At 36.6% G+C, this 12559-nt stretch overlaps 1 protein-coding gene across 1 annotated transcript in view; it reads right to left on the bottom strand.

The window, feature by feature from the left end:
- Positions 1–343: 343 nt before the first annotated feature.
- The window catches only part of ZNF804B (zinc finger protein 804B), an 89794-nt gene continuing 77578 nt past the window's right edge, over positions 344–12559 (bottom strand). The window contains exons 2-3 of the mRNA XM_081800579.1: positions 10888–11018; positions 344–4848 (exon numbers count right to left, since the gene is read on the bottom strand). Of these exons, the coding sequence (XP_081656705.1) occupies positions 1203–4745 (3543 nt within the window). The 5' untranslated portion in view covers positions 4746–4848; positions 10888–11018 and the 3' untranslated portion in view covers positions 344–1202. The remainder of the gene's footprint in view (positions 4849–10887; positions 11019–12559) is intronic.

A 12559-nucleotide genomic window follows, 5' to 3' on the forward strand; every position in this document is an offset into this window, starting at 1 on the left:
GGAAATGTGCAGTCATACGAGTTTTTCTTTCATTTTACGAATATAAAATAATAAATCTAACTGGAGAGCCATTTAGAATACTGATGTAAGAAATGCAGATTCTGTGGGCCAGGAAACATTTTGAATAAATGTTTAAGATCGTTTGCAAAATTACATGAATGGTGATTTTATTCATCACCATTTACTGTGTTTTACTGATATCTATTACAATTGAGTAAAGTACACAAAATAATTTATAAGATTTTCTTGATAAACATCATGTAAAAATTCTGACACTTCCAAACCTTCATCTCTCTACTTATACATAATATTGGCTGAGCACAGTAAGATTTCTTGAGTAGAATAAAGAAAACTTAATATTTTAATCCCTGTAATGTTTGAAAGATTAAGCAATATATTCAAAATGGCATTGAGTATATTTTACTTTTTTATTTTGCATTATCAAATACTAATGATAGCTTATATATGTTTTCGTATACAAAAATTAAATATTCTTAATTTAGATGTTGGTGATTCTTACAGTTACAAAATTCTCTTAACATAGATGTGTGTGAAACGAAGATAAACCGACTTCACAGAAACTCAATGATACAATCTGTGTAAAGATTGTTTTTCATTGAAGAGTAATTTTCAACTTGAATTAATCAGAAAATTTCTTGCCATCTCTTATTGCCTATGAAAATATAAATTATTTTGATTGAAACAGATTATATTGATTGAAAGCTTAGTAGTTAACCATTGGAATTATTTTTAATAAGCAGTTTATTTCACTGATCTTTTGTTATTATCTGATGCATAAAACCAATTGTGCGATCTATTCATTCACTCACTCAACAAACACCTAGAACATACAATATTATTTTCCATTTGATTTTCTTTGTAGTATCAGTGATCTGCCCAAATGTTTTCTGTTACCATTTTATAACATTATGTGAGAACTCATCCAAACACACCTTTAACACATTTCCCTTTACCTTTCCACAAACTTATTTTAAATTTGCTCTGTTATTTATGTGAGTTAAAAGAAATTCTTAAAACGCTCCTATTTTGATATTGGCAATTCATTCATATTTATATACTGGACACATTTTGAATTGGCACCAATATTTAAAACCTTAATCAGATAGACCACTTTAAATATATCATTTCTGTAGGTAGTGACAATGTGTTTTATTTATCCTCAAGAGGGGCTTTGACACCTATTAGTTCAAGTGTGCTGATGATACATTTAAGGCCTCTTTCACTCCGTTTAATGGTTGCATCTGACCAGAGCAAGAATGATGGCAAAGATCTTGACCTTGAAACACCGGTTGAATTAAAGGGTTCAAGTGGATGATAGAAGCTGTGGCTGGGTTTAAGTGAGGGCCAAACAATGCGGGGATCAATGTGGCGGAGGGCAGGGGCTGAAGTGTGATGTGAGGCGGGTGGAAGGGGGCAGTGGTGACCAAATGCAGGGGATGGCCCGCTAAGAAAGTGGGGTGCGCCGGGAGGATGGTGGGAGTCAGAGGGGAAAACGTGAATGGAGTAAAATGTGGCTGGGAAAGAGGATGTAGATGAGCTATGGGGAGGGGACTGCCATGGGAATTTAAGGAAGCAGAAACAGCAAAATGCTGCAGGAACGTGTGGTGGATGGTGGTGATTGATGTGTGCTGGTGAACCGGGACCGTCTGCATGGCCGGGGCCGGGGAGAAGGCAGCCGGCCCCGAAGCAGGCAAAACTCGAAGATGCTTCGATAGGAGCTGTTTCTGCATGTGCTGCTGGGCTTGTAGCTGTAGGAGCTTGTATTTATCTATTTCTTCTGGAGAAAATGTGATTGGCTGTTGAATTAAAGGGGGCGAGCTTGATTTATGGCACACTTCTGACTCATCTTCTACTTTGTCATGCTTCTGCATAGTTCTGTCAGAGTAAGAGTTTATATCCCCCTCTCCATGATTCATAGGCATGCTCACATCCCACAGGTCTAGATTTATTTGGTCCTCTTTGGTCTCTGTTGAATCAGTAACACCGGTATATCTGTTAGATGGAAAAGCACCAGGGAAATCATTTGGTACTGGGTCACAGCTTTGAGTAAAACGTTGGACTTCACTAATTAAAGGTTTTACTGGTTCTTTTGTTGTTGGGTTCTTTTTCATGTTTGGTGACTGAGAATCCGCTACTACATGAATTAGACCCTTGGAAAGATGGTTATCACAATCAGGATCTCCTAAAACGGTGACATTATTTGTCTGTGAACTTTTGACTTGGTCTTTCTCTAGAGTCCTTTGAATCGCACCGCCTTGATCATTCCCTTTCTTACTTGTGTTCTGTGTTTTTTCAGACAAAGGCAATGCTTGTTGGTGACAGCCCAGGGGTGTGAACTGAATTGTGCATTGAATTTGTGAATGAGCCTCTGATTCATTTTTACGGTTCTTTGAAGAGACGTCAAAATTGGTTGATTGTTCCTGACACCTCTTGGCTTGCACTCTTTCTAAAAGGTGTTTGGCTGTCAGGGGAGTCCTCTCTCCTTCTGTCAACTCCGTGGTTTCAGGAGGGCTGCTGGAACAGTTCCTCAGAAGGCAGCTGATGTTCCCCGAGTTATACTGCATGGATTTTCCTTTTCCCAGGTCACAAATATGAGGGCTGTCCAAAGACTCTTGACTTCTCGTGCTTTTATTTAAACAATAAATACTCTCTCCTGAGTAAGAGCCCCATCTGCCATGCCGAGGTCCCTGGCAATTTGGTGGCTTTTCACTGTTCCCGGGACAGGACACCTGTGAGCTAGAATCACAGTGGGGGATTCTCCTGGATTTGGCCCCTGAAAACTGCTGTTGATTTTTGCCCAGTTTAGATCTTTGTCTGCAGCGGCCGTATCTATGAGTGGAGTGTTTTTCATTCTTAGCCGATTCCCACGATCTGCAGTTCTGATCTCTCGGTATTTCAGATGGCAGGCAGGTGCCCTTGACCATCTTCTCAGACGGGCAGTTGTGTGTTTGCTGTCTCCCTTTGTGCCTTTCAATGGAGCTGTGTTCTCTTTTACAAAAGAAGAGCAAATTACCGCTGCCCTCATCCCCGGACTGAGCACTTGAGCAAGCACTTCTCAGGCTGGATGTACTGCCAGAGCACGTGTCTGAAGGGCTAGAAAGTCTATTCAGAGACAAGTTGGGAGAATCTCTCTTGTTTCTACGTCCGGAAGCCCTGCTGGCCATGCTGATGTGGTTACTATTCAAGATTACACTAACGTCCTTCCCGTGATCACCGTGACCCCTTACTGGGTAAGGACTCGAATTCCAGGTGAACTGATTTCCAACTTCAATATCCGAATGAGGATCACAAGGAATCAGTTTTGGTTTCTTAGTCCTCGAGATGCAAGGAGAAAAAGCTAGGCCCTCATTTGCATCATTTAGGATGACCCTCGGGCAGCTTTGCCAATGGGCCCTTGAAGGTTCCTTAAGTTCATTATCACTATTATTGTTTTCTACACAATTCTTTAGAGAGATATCAAGGTAAGCAGGCACTTCAGGATTTTTCATTTCCAAATCACTTGCTCTAAAATTATGTTGACTCATATTTGGCTCAGAATCATTGTAGCCCAAATTATATTTTCTCTGGAAATTTTCCCAATCTGGATTAGCTATCATCTTTGGTTTCAGAGATTGATCGTCTTCTTGGATCAATTTTCGTTGGTCTTCAATTAAACCCGAGACTTGGCTCTCTATTGTTGTCTTCATTTCTGAGGACTCCTTCATCAATTCTGTTTTTAGGCCCTCTGAATCATGGTCACTCTTTGCGTTCCGAGAAAGCTTAAAATCAAAATACAATGGGTTGCATCCGTAAGAGATGCAGGGCTCTGTTTTTGTGAAGAGCAGAAGTTCCGTAGGCCACTGGAGGGTGGTGTGGCCATCCTTACTTTGTACGTGGAGAAAAGGCAATGGTTTCGACTTCACATCATGGGGACACGCATCTCTTACAAGCCTCTGTACATTTCTGCTAACTCTTTCTGTTTCATCTAAAGATTCTTCTCCCTTCTCCATTCTGGAATTGGGATGCAGCTGCACTGTCCTGTTTTGCTTTCTTGGCTCCAGTGATGGAAACTCATCCAGACATTCAAATATCCTGGCATCACTGTGCTTGTAAATATTTGGTGGGCTGGAGGAAGCATTTGCTTGGCATGAGTGATGAATGCAGTTTTCCGAAGTGTTCTTCACCGTACTTCTAGTTTCTTTTTCTCTGCTGCAAGGAGTAAAATCCACATCTGAAAGATGAATATCAGATTTAGAGAATGAAGCATGAACGCCAATCGAATCTTCTAGTGTTTCATCAATAGAGTCTTTTTTGTCTTGCACGATCTGAGATCTTATGGAGAAGGTATTGTGTAAGACACTTTCCAGATGGCTTGGGGTGATGTTTATATCTTTTTCCTTAGTGAGATGTGTATCCTCATTTGCAAACCTGCGGCACTTGCATTTCTCCGCAGTTTGTTTTGCTTTATAGATGGGTGACTTGCTACAGTCGTGGGTTTCCTCTGTGTTCTCACTGAAAACAGAGGCTGAAGATTCTAATTTCAGATGCACTTTTTTGGAAAAAGAAAATGATACTCCTGTCCTGTGGTTTGCACCACTGAGATCCGAAGAGGCTTGTGGTACCCGATTTCCGAACAAATAACGTCTGTCCATTTGTAACTGGGGTCGGTTTTGCATGGTGGACCGCTGTTTATCGGAAATGCTTCTGGGCAGATTCTTTCCTTTAAGGAGAAGAGTGCTCTTCATGCATGATACTTTTCTGCCATTCTTAACTGGGAAAATTCCTTGCTGAAGTTGCTTTTCTATGGCTACTCTGGGAGCTTTGTATGCTGGTCCATTTCCAGAAACACTGTAAATACAATAAACATTTAAATGATTAAGACATTGGATTTGAAATCTTATCTATATGCGAACATTTCTTAGTGTTTCTATGATGAGTTATGCTATTTTATGAAACTATGTCTATTGTCATATAACCATTTCACTGGATTTATACAACTCAGTACACCTATGTTTCATAGTGGCTATTTCTAAAATACATCACTTAAGTGTGTTTTTTTTAATTTTTATTGACAGATAATGTATTATTTGTTTCAGGGGTACAGGTCTGTGATTCACCAGTCTTACACAATTCACAGCGCTCATCACAGCACATACCCTCCCCAATGTCTATCACCCAGCCACCCCATCCCTCCCACCCCCCTCCACTCCAGCAACCCTCAGTTTGTTTCCTGAGATTAAGAGTCTCTTATGGTTTGTCTCCCTCTCTGGTTTCATCTTGTTTCATTTTTTCCTCTAATTTTGAAATTAGCAAGAAGCAATAGCAAGTGACTATCTTACGCTAGTGCTGCAAAAGAAAATAAAGTGTTGCATTTACATCTCAATAGATGTCCTGCAGAACCTATCATTTTTTTGGAATATAGATTTAACGTTCTTTCACAAAGTTTTTCAATCGGTGACTTCACATTAAATAAGGAATTAAATGGAATTAAAAGTCATTTCCAAAGCATAAAAATATTTATTTCATTTGCCTTTTTGTATAAAGGCTACCAGTTTATGATTTTTGTTGCTTCAGGTTTAAAATTCCTTCCTGTTTGTCTCCCTTTGAAACAGTGTGGCTAGTTCTTTCTTCATGACTGGTCACTATTTTGACCAATTATAACAAATGCATAATAAAGTAACACACATCTACAAGCCTTCTCCATAGCCTCAATTATTTTGAAATCTTTTCTTTTTCATCTTCCTCACCAAAATACGTTCTTTCTAACTTTTATGCATATATATGTTTTATCTTTTAACAGCTTTGTAAAGATTATTCATTCTGCGGAGCTTAAATTAGTAATTCAATCAGAAAACTGGAAACACTGGTACACATAAGAGATGAAACTCTTTAGATTAAAATTGTCTCTTTAATGTTCTACCTTAAAACTACATTGGCCTTCCTGGGGGGCGGGCAACACAAATCACACCATTTATCTGATGTTTTGCTTTGACTTGGCTTTCTTTTTCCTTTTCTTTTCCTACATGCTTGGATGTGTGTCTGTTTGCTTTTTTCTAGTTTAGGTTTTTATTTTATTTTTATTCAGTCATTTGTTACCTGAGTATATAATACCAAAACAAGTGATATCTTTTCCCACATGTAGCTTCAGTTCTAATGGAGAGGTGTGTTTTCTGAGCCCTTCTCTAAGAAGTTCTTTCTTGTTCCCTTCACTTATGACTATTTGGCCAATCAGCGTAGAACTCTGGAATAACATTCCTTTTGTCCACCAAATTCCATATACTTTGCTTCATCGTGTTTACAGGTGTAATATTGTAGAAAAATACTTAATTAGCCTCCTTTTATTCATTTTTGAAATGAGTCCACTGGCGCAGTTGTATGATTTTGCAATTTTCCTTTTCACTTATGTATATATATTTATTATATTTCCAATCTATAATGTATTTTTATTGTATTTATTATCTAGGATCTATTTTTATTATATTTATATATTATACATACATATATGCATCACATTTTACCAGACCATAGTTACAGATTGATTTGTTTGGGTTAATTTTTGGTAGTACTGCTGGGCCCTTTCAATTCAACTTCTTCAGTTCAGTTATAGTTTCTTCTGATTTCTCTGATTATTGCTTCTTCTCTGCTTAGTTTTTCATCTGGGAATTTATATGTTAAGTGTATTGGCTCTCCTCAATATATCTTTTAGGTCTTATTTATCTCAGTACTCAGTGTCCTTAGTGTATTTCTCTCATTCAGAAAGAATTTCTTGCTTTTAATTTCTATTTTACCAATTCAATTTTTTACAATATCCAACCAGTCATTTACTATGCCCATATGGATTTTAATTTACAATACTTTCAGCTGCCATTCACTCTTTAATACTTTCAGATTGTTCCCCCTTCATAAACTAATGGCTGTAGCTTTAGAATTATAGCGTTCCCTTGCGTCTCGTGGAAAATAAATTTTTGAACATTTCCAGTAACTGTTTCATAATGAAAACTTGCTTCTTACTCATCACATTAATCTTCTTTTTTTTGGATCATTTTTAAAATGCTTTTTAGAGAGGGTGTTTAGGCATATTTGATATGAGAATGGGAAGAAACATGCTAAGATAGGGCAGTTGTTATGATGAGCCCCGGGGTTCCATGTCAGTGACGAATCACTAAATTCTACTCCTGAAACCAATACTACACTATATGTTAACTAACTAGAATTTAAATAAAAACTTCAAAAAAGAAAGGGAAGGAACACTCTTAAGATAGCTTATTAAATATTTCTTTCAAACATAAAGGGAACTAGAAAGCACAGAGATTAATTACAGTTATTGGTCTTTTAAAGTGCCTGCAGTCTGGGGATAGAGGAATGAGGACCAGAGACATCTGCAGCTCTCGATTTTGCCTTAGGGCCACAGAGACACTTTAGATTAAGTAGGAGCTATACTTCTGCTAAGTTACCTTTTCTAGGAATGTCAATTAATCTGCTACTATCTGCATTTAGCAGAAATTATTTCAAAAGCCTGGTGCATGAATATTATCATTCTGCATCTCATGATTCCATTATGACTCAGATATTTTACTATTTTTATATTATCTCTCTCTATTTTTCCCTTAATAATATTTTTGCTTATTATCCTGGTACTGTTTTGCATGTTTTCTTGCTTTGATTTATGTTAGTCTTCATGTTCTTTTCTGTATTGCTGTTTTATTTTACCATTTATCTCTCTAATGTGTAAGCATCTTTCTTTTATATTCTTTTAAATATATATGTATTTTTTTATTTATGACAGAGAGAGACACAGTGAGAGAGGGAACACAAGCAAGGGGAGAAGGAGAGGGAGAAGCAGGCTTCCCGCTGAGCAGGGAGCCCAATGCGGGGCTCGATCCCAGGACCCTGGGATCATGACCTGAGCCGAAGGCAGATGCTTAACGACTGAGCCACCCAGGCGCCCCTTCTTTTAAATATTTTTAATCCTCTTTCCTCTTATTGTTTTCATATTATATTTTGCTCTTCTTGTCCTTACTTCTTGTTCTCACTTTATAATCCAATCCACATTTATGATTATATTTTTCAGAAGTTTTAGCATTTTACCCTCATTATTAATCTCTTCTACCACTAATGCTTATGCTTTAAACTCTTTATCTCATTGCTTTCTAAACTTTAATTTCCCTTATCTTAAATCTAGTTTATTTTTATTACTTTGGAAAAATCCTATTTTTCTATCTTTGTGGTTTTCAATTCTATTATTTTAATAGAAGTTTATGCCTTTTAACATAATTAAAGGTTTAATTTTTATAGTTATATCCTTATTTATGATTTTAGTCCTTTTCCTAAGACTTTCTCTAGTTTCTTTCTGTATTTTTTACCTAATTGTTTTTATTTATAATAAAAAAGTGACTATACAGGTACCCCTTCATTCTTATGAATAGATTGTCCATTCTTGTAGCTCTCCCAAAATTCTAATTCTTGGCAACTAAACACATGCACAATTTAATTACCTTCTGTGAAAAAGTATACTTTCCAAAGAGGAAACAAGACATATCAAAACAACATAATTTCTTTAAATGATATAATATCCTAATGACCCACATTATCCAGCTCTTACATAAGGAATTCCATATTCTCAGAGTCAATGGTCCTATAATTTTTGAAATTTGGAAAAATGTCCATATCAATATACACTCTACTTAAATTCATACGTAGTAGAAATTTACAAACAGAATGACTCTCCACCTCCATACAATAACTAGGCTTGCTGAGGAACCAGGTTGCGTTGAATTACTCAAGAGATGGCCAAAGTTGACTGCCCTTTATAAGACCCATTACAAGTTTTCTGCATCATTTTTTTCCATCAGTCCAATTCGAATATTCTTATTACTAGTAAATTCTCCTCTCTTCTCTAACGGACCACAGAAAAATTTTCTTGTTATCTGCATCATCCTACTTAGAAGTCTTTATAATGAGAATAATGGACAGAGAAATGTTGTTCAGGAGGGGGGTAGTAATACAGATGATCTTTTTTCTTTTTCATTTTATTTCTTACTTTCATTTTTCAATTCAGCTGCCAAGATGGAAATATTAAATAATTCTATTAAGTGACTTCCCTTAGGCCATGAGGCTGCTTAAGCAAAAAGAACAATTGGCTGGAGGGCAGATGGCAGATAGCAGAAAAGAATGCAGTAATCTTCCTGGTTCCGAGTATGTGGAAAGCTAAACACCTATCATTTCCCTAACAATGTGGGAAAAAAAAAAAAAAAGGAACCTGGAGAGTATGTCTATTCTATAAAGTATGTGTTTTTTTTTTTAGTTAATATGATTTTCAGCTCAACCCCCATCGAGTAGATCTTTTAATTTGTTTTAATTTGGAAGATACGTCATGAGTAGCTTTGTAAACTCAGCACTTGTAAACAAAAGCATCATAACCATCACCACCATTATTTCTCCCAAAGGAAAATATGGAATGGGTAAGTAGAAGCGCAGAAGTGTGACAACTTTCTACTAATAAAATAACCAAAATTATGTGTATTAAGTCTACTCAGATTTTTTGTCGTGTGTTTTTAAAGGAACTACCTAAAAGTTGTCTCTCTGTAGTGAGGTTTCCTCTTTTTAAAAATCTTATAATACCATAATAAGTCACCCAAGAATTAACATATTCCTCAGATTATTTTCCCTCGTGCTACCACAATTATCATTAGACTTTTTCTTTTGAGTCCTGTTTTGACAAGGACTATCTGGCATCTTACTGACAGTGTGTTTGAATAGCATAAGATCCTCAATGTGTTGGCAGGTACAAAGATCAATACCAGTTGTGTCCTGTTTCTATGATTGTAGAGGACCTCAGAGCATGCATTTTTTATATTAACCTCACCTCTGGACACATATTTTTTCAAACTTTATTTTTTCTTTATACCAAATTTCTCAATTTTTGCATGATTATTTTTTATGTATTTTGATAAGTTAATTAAATTAGTCTAAGATAGTGGTACAAATACAAATACATGGACATATGTAAGGTGAATGCTGTGTTTTTACTCGTAAATTGATCCTTAAAATAAATATTTTCTTAGAATGAAATGTGAGCTCTAATATTTAACAACACTCAATAATGTGAGTCATTCATTCCCAAATTTCTTGCATCTTGTTTTTCATTTCAACAACAGGGGTTTCAATTGTGGCACAGAACTATAAATTTCACAATTCACCAGGTTGCTGTCAGCTGCATTAATGAGCTACATTAGGTGTTCTACATTATGATTCATATGAACCCAAATCACAACCTGCAAATTTAATTGAGTTCCAGGTAACAATCTCCTCACTTTGAAACATTTGGCAGTTCCAAGCTTATGTAAAACAGCTATTTTTCAGCTACAAGGACGTATTAGTATAACATGTGTTATAATTATCAATTTAAATGGCACGGTGTGGTAAATTTAACTGCATTAATGACATCTTCTCTTGTCATCTGGACAATGATAGTGCTATTTACTTCAGATTCAAGTGTGTACAGGGAAACGTACCGATTTATTTCCTCCCCCAAAAGATGCACTGTTCTTTATGGTTTTTTAAATTATTATAAAAGTTAAAATAATTACTAAAGAGCTAAATGCGTCCACTTGAATCAACTGGATAGAATAAGTGCCAGTATATTAGAATCATTCTTAGATCATTTCATTAAAGAGCACATAAAATTAACAATATTGGGAAAGAAAAAAGTCAGATACCAAAGGAACTAACTTATGAGCCTTTAACTACTAGAACCATTTGCTCTCAAATGTATGTTTCAATTAATTATAATTTGTTTACACTGAAACAGTGAATCAAATAAATCTTTGACATTTCCCCAATGATTGAAGAGAGTTGTGAACCATCTGAGATACCTCTATTTCTTACCATTCAGACTGTTGTCTTAACTCGGCCAGCTGATGAAGCCGTTTAAGTGCTTTTTCTTGTTTCTTCTCATCTTTCCATGACTTGGAAGCTACGTTTCGAGCAAATTCCCGTTGCTTTAATTCCTTCAGTCTCTATGGACAGAGAAGAAAAACAGAAAGGGTACTATAAATAAGTAATATTTTTTTCCATCCATAAGGCTCCTTATTAAACTTTGTCCTGGGTGCAGAGGTAACTTTCTGGATGGACAGAGTAAAAAAGTGCTTTTTCCATCGATGTTATTCTCTTCTCCAAGATAATTGTAGTTGTCAACTGGCTTATTTATCAAAGCTTGTCACAATCACTACAGAAGTGTGCTGCCAAGCTGAACCCCAGTTCTTGTTGGGACCACCCTGGCTACATATCTGCAATCATTTATGTGCCTGTGAAAACATAAGTCAAAAAATGTGTGATATATGAATGGGTGAAGGGAGAGGAGATTATAGGGTGCACTTTCCTCTCAACATTGCCCCCAGCCCTCTAACTTGTAAAACATACTTACTCTTCTTCATGCAAATTGATGCTATTAAATATACTTGGTGAAATGAGCTTGTTTCATTTAAGAGCATCTGTTATATTGTGAAAGATTTAGTTCAAAGCTCTAAATGTGATTCTTAATTCATTTTTTCCTGGTGGAGGTATTTATCCAATGCAGATTCCTATTTTTTATCCAGGATGATAAAAATGGGTCAGGGATTTAAACTCAGGATAGATGCTTGGCCTTGCTTGATTTAAATTAACCTACCACTTCTTTTAATTAATCTTTTCTCTAAAACAATTGGCTTACATGCAAATTGGATTTTGCTCAATACCTGTTTGGATTTCTACTTCAGAATTGGCCACTAAACACACCTAATGATATTGAACAAATTGAGAAACAGCCATAATCAAATGAGCATCTTGAAGCTTGGCACTTAATCCTGACTTGAGAAGATATTTGAAGATTAGTCTCTCTTAACCCGTACAAAATGATTTCAAACTGTCTGAAATCTGTATCATTTCATTTTCCAAATCAGGTAGAGAAGATATTTCCCATGAATGGCAAAAACCACATAGCTCTCCAGTGAGGTCATAATGCAGTAATGGACTACTGCCCACCCATAAAGCAAGAGCCCCAAACTTTAATGATTATCAGCTTTTTCCTGAAAGGGGACATGCTTATGGGAGATGGCGGCCAGATAACCACATCTGGGCTAAGTATCTGAAAAGGGAGGCAAGACCAACTTTTCAAAGAGAGGATATTCTAAGCACAGAGAACAAGGGGCGCTGGGTGGCTTAGTCGGTTGAGCGTCCGACTCTTGGTTTCAGCTCAGGTCATGATCTCAGGGTCGTGAGATCAAGCCCTGTGGGCTCTGCTTGAGTCTGCTTGAGTTTCTCTTTCCCTCTGCCCCTCCCCCCAGCTCTCTCACTCTCTCTCAAATAAGTAAATAAATCTTTAAAAAAGAAAAAAGAGTTTCACAGAACTAGAAATGGCCAAAAGGGGAACAGTGGAGTCAATCTGGATTCAATTTTTTTTTTATTATGTTATGTTAATCACCATACATTACATCATTAGTTTTTGATGTAGTGTTCCATGATTCATTGTGCATAACACCCAGTGCTCCATGCAGACCGTGCCCTCTTTAATACCCATCAC

This window comes from Leptonychotes weddellii, chromosome 12 (genome assembly GCF_054177405.1).
Source record: "Leptonychotes weddellii isolate Sample4059 chromosome 12, ASM5417740v2, whole genome shotgun sequence".
Classification (NCBI taxonomy): Eukaryota; Metazoa; Chordata; class Mammalia; order Carnivora; family Phocidae; genus Leptonychotes; species Leptonychotes weddellii.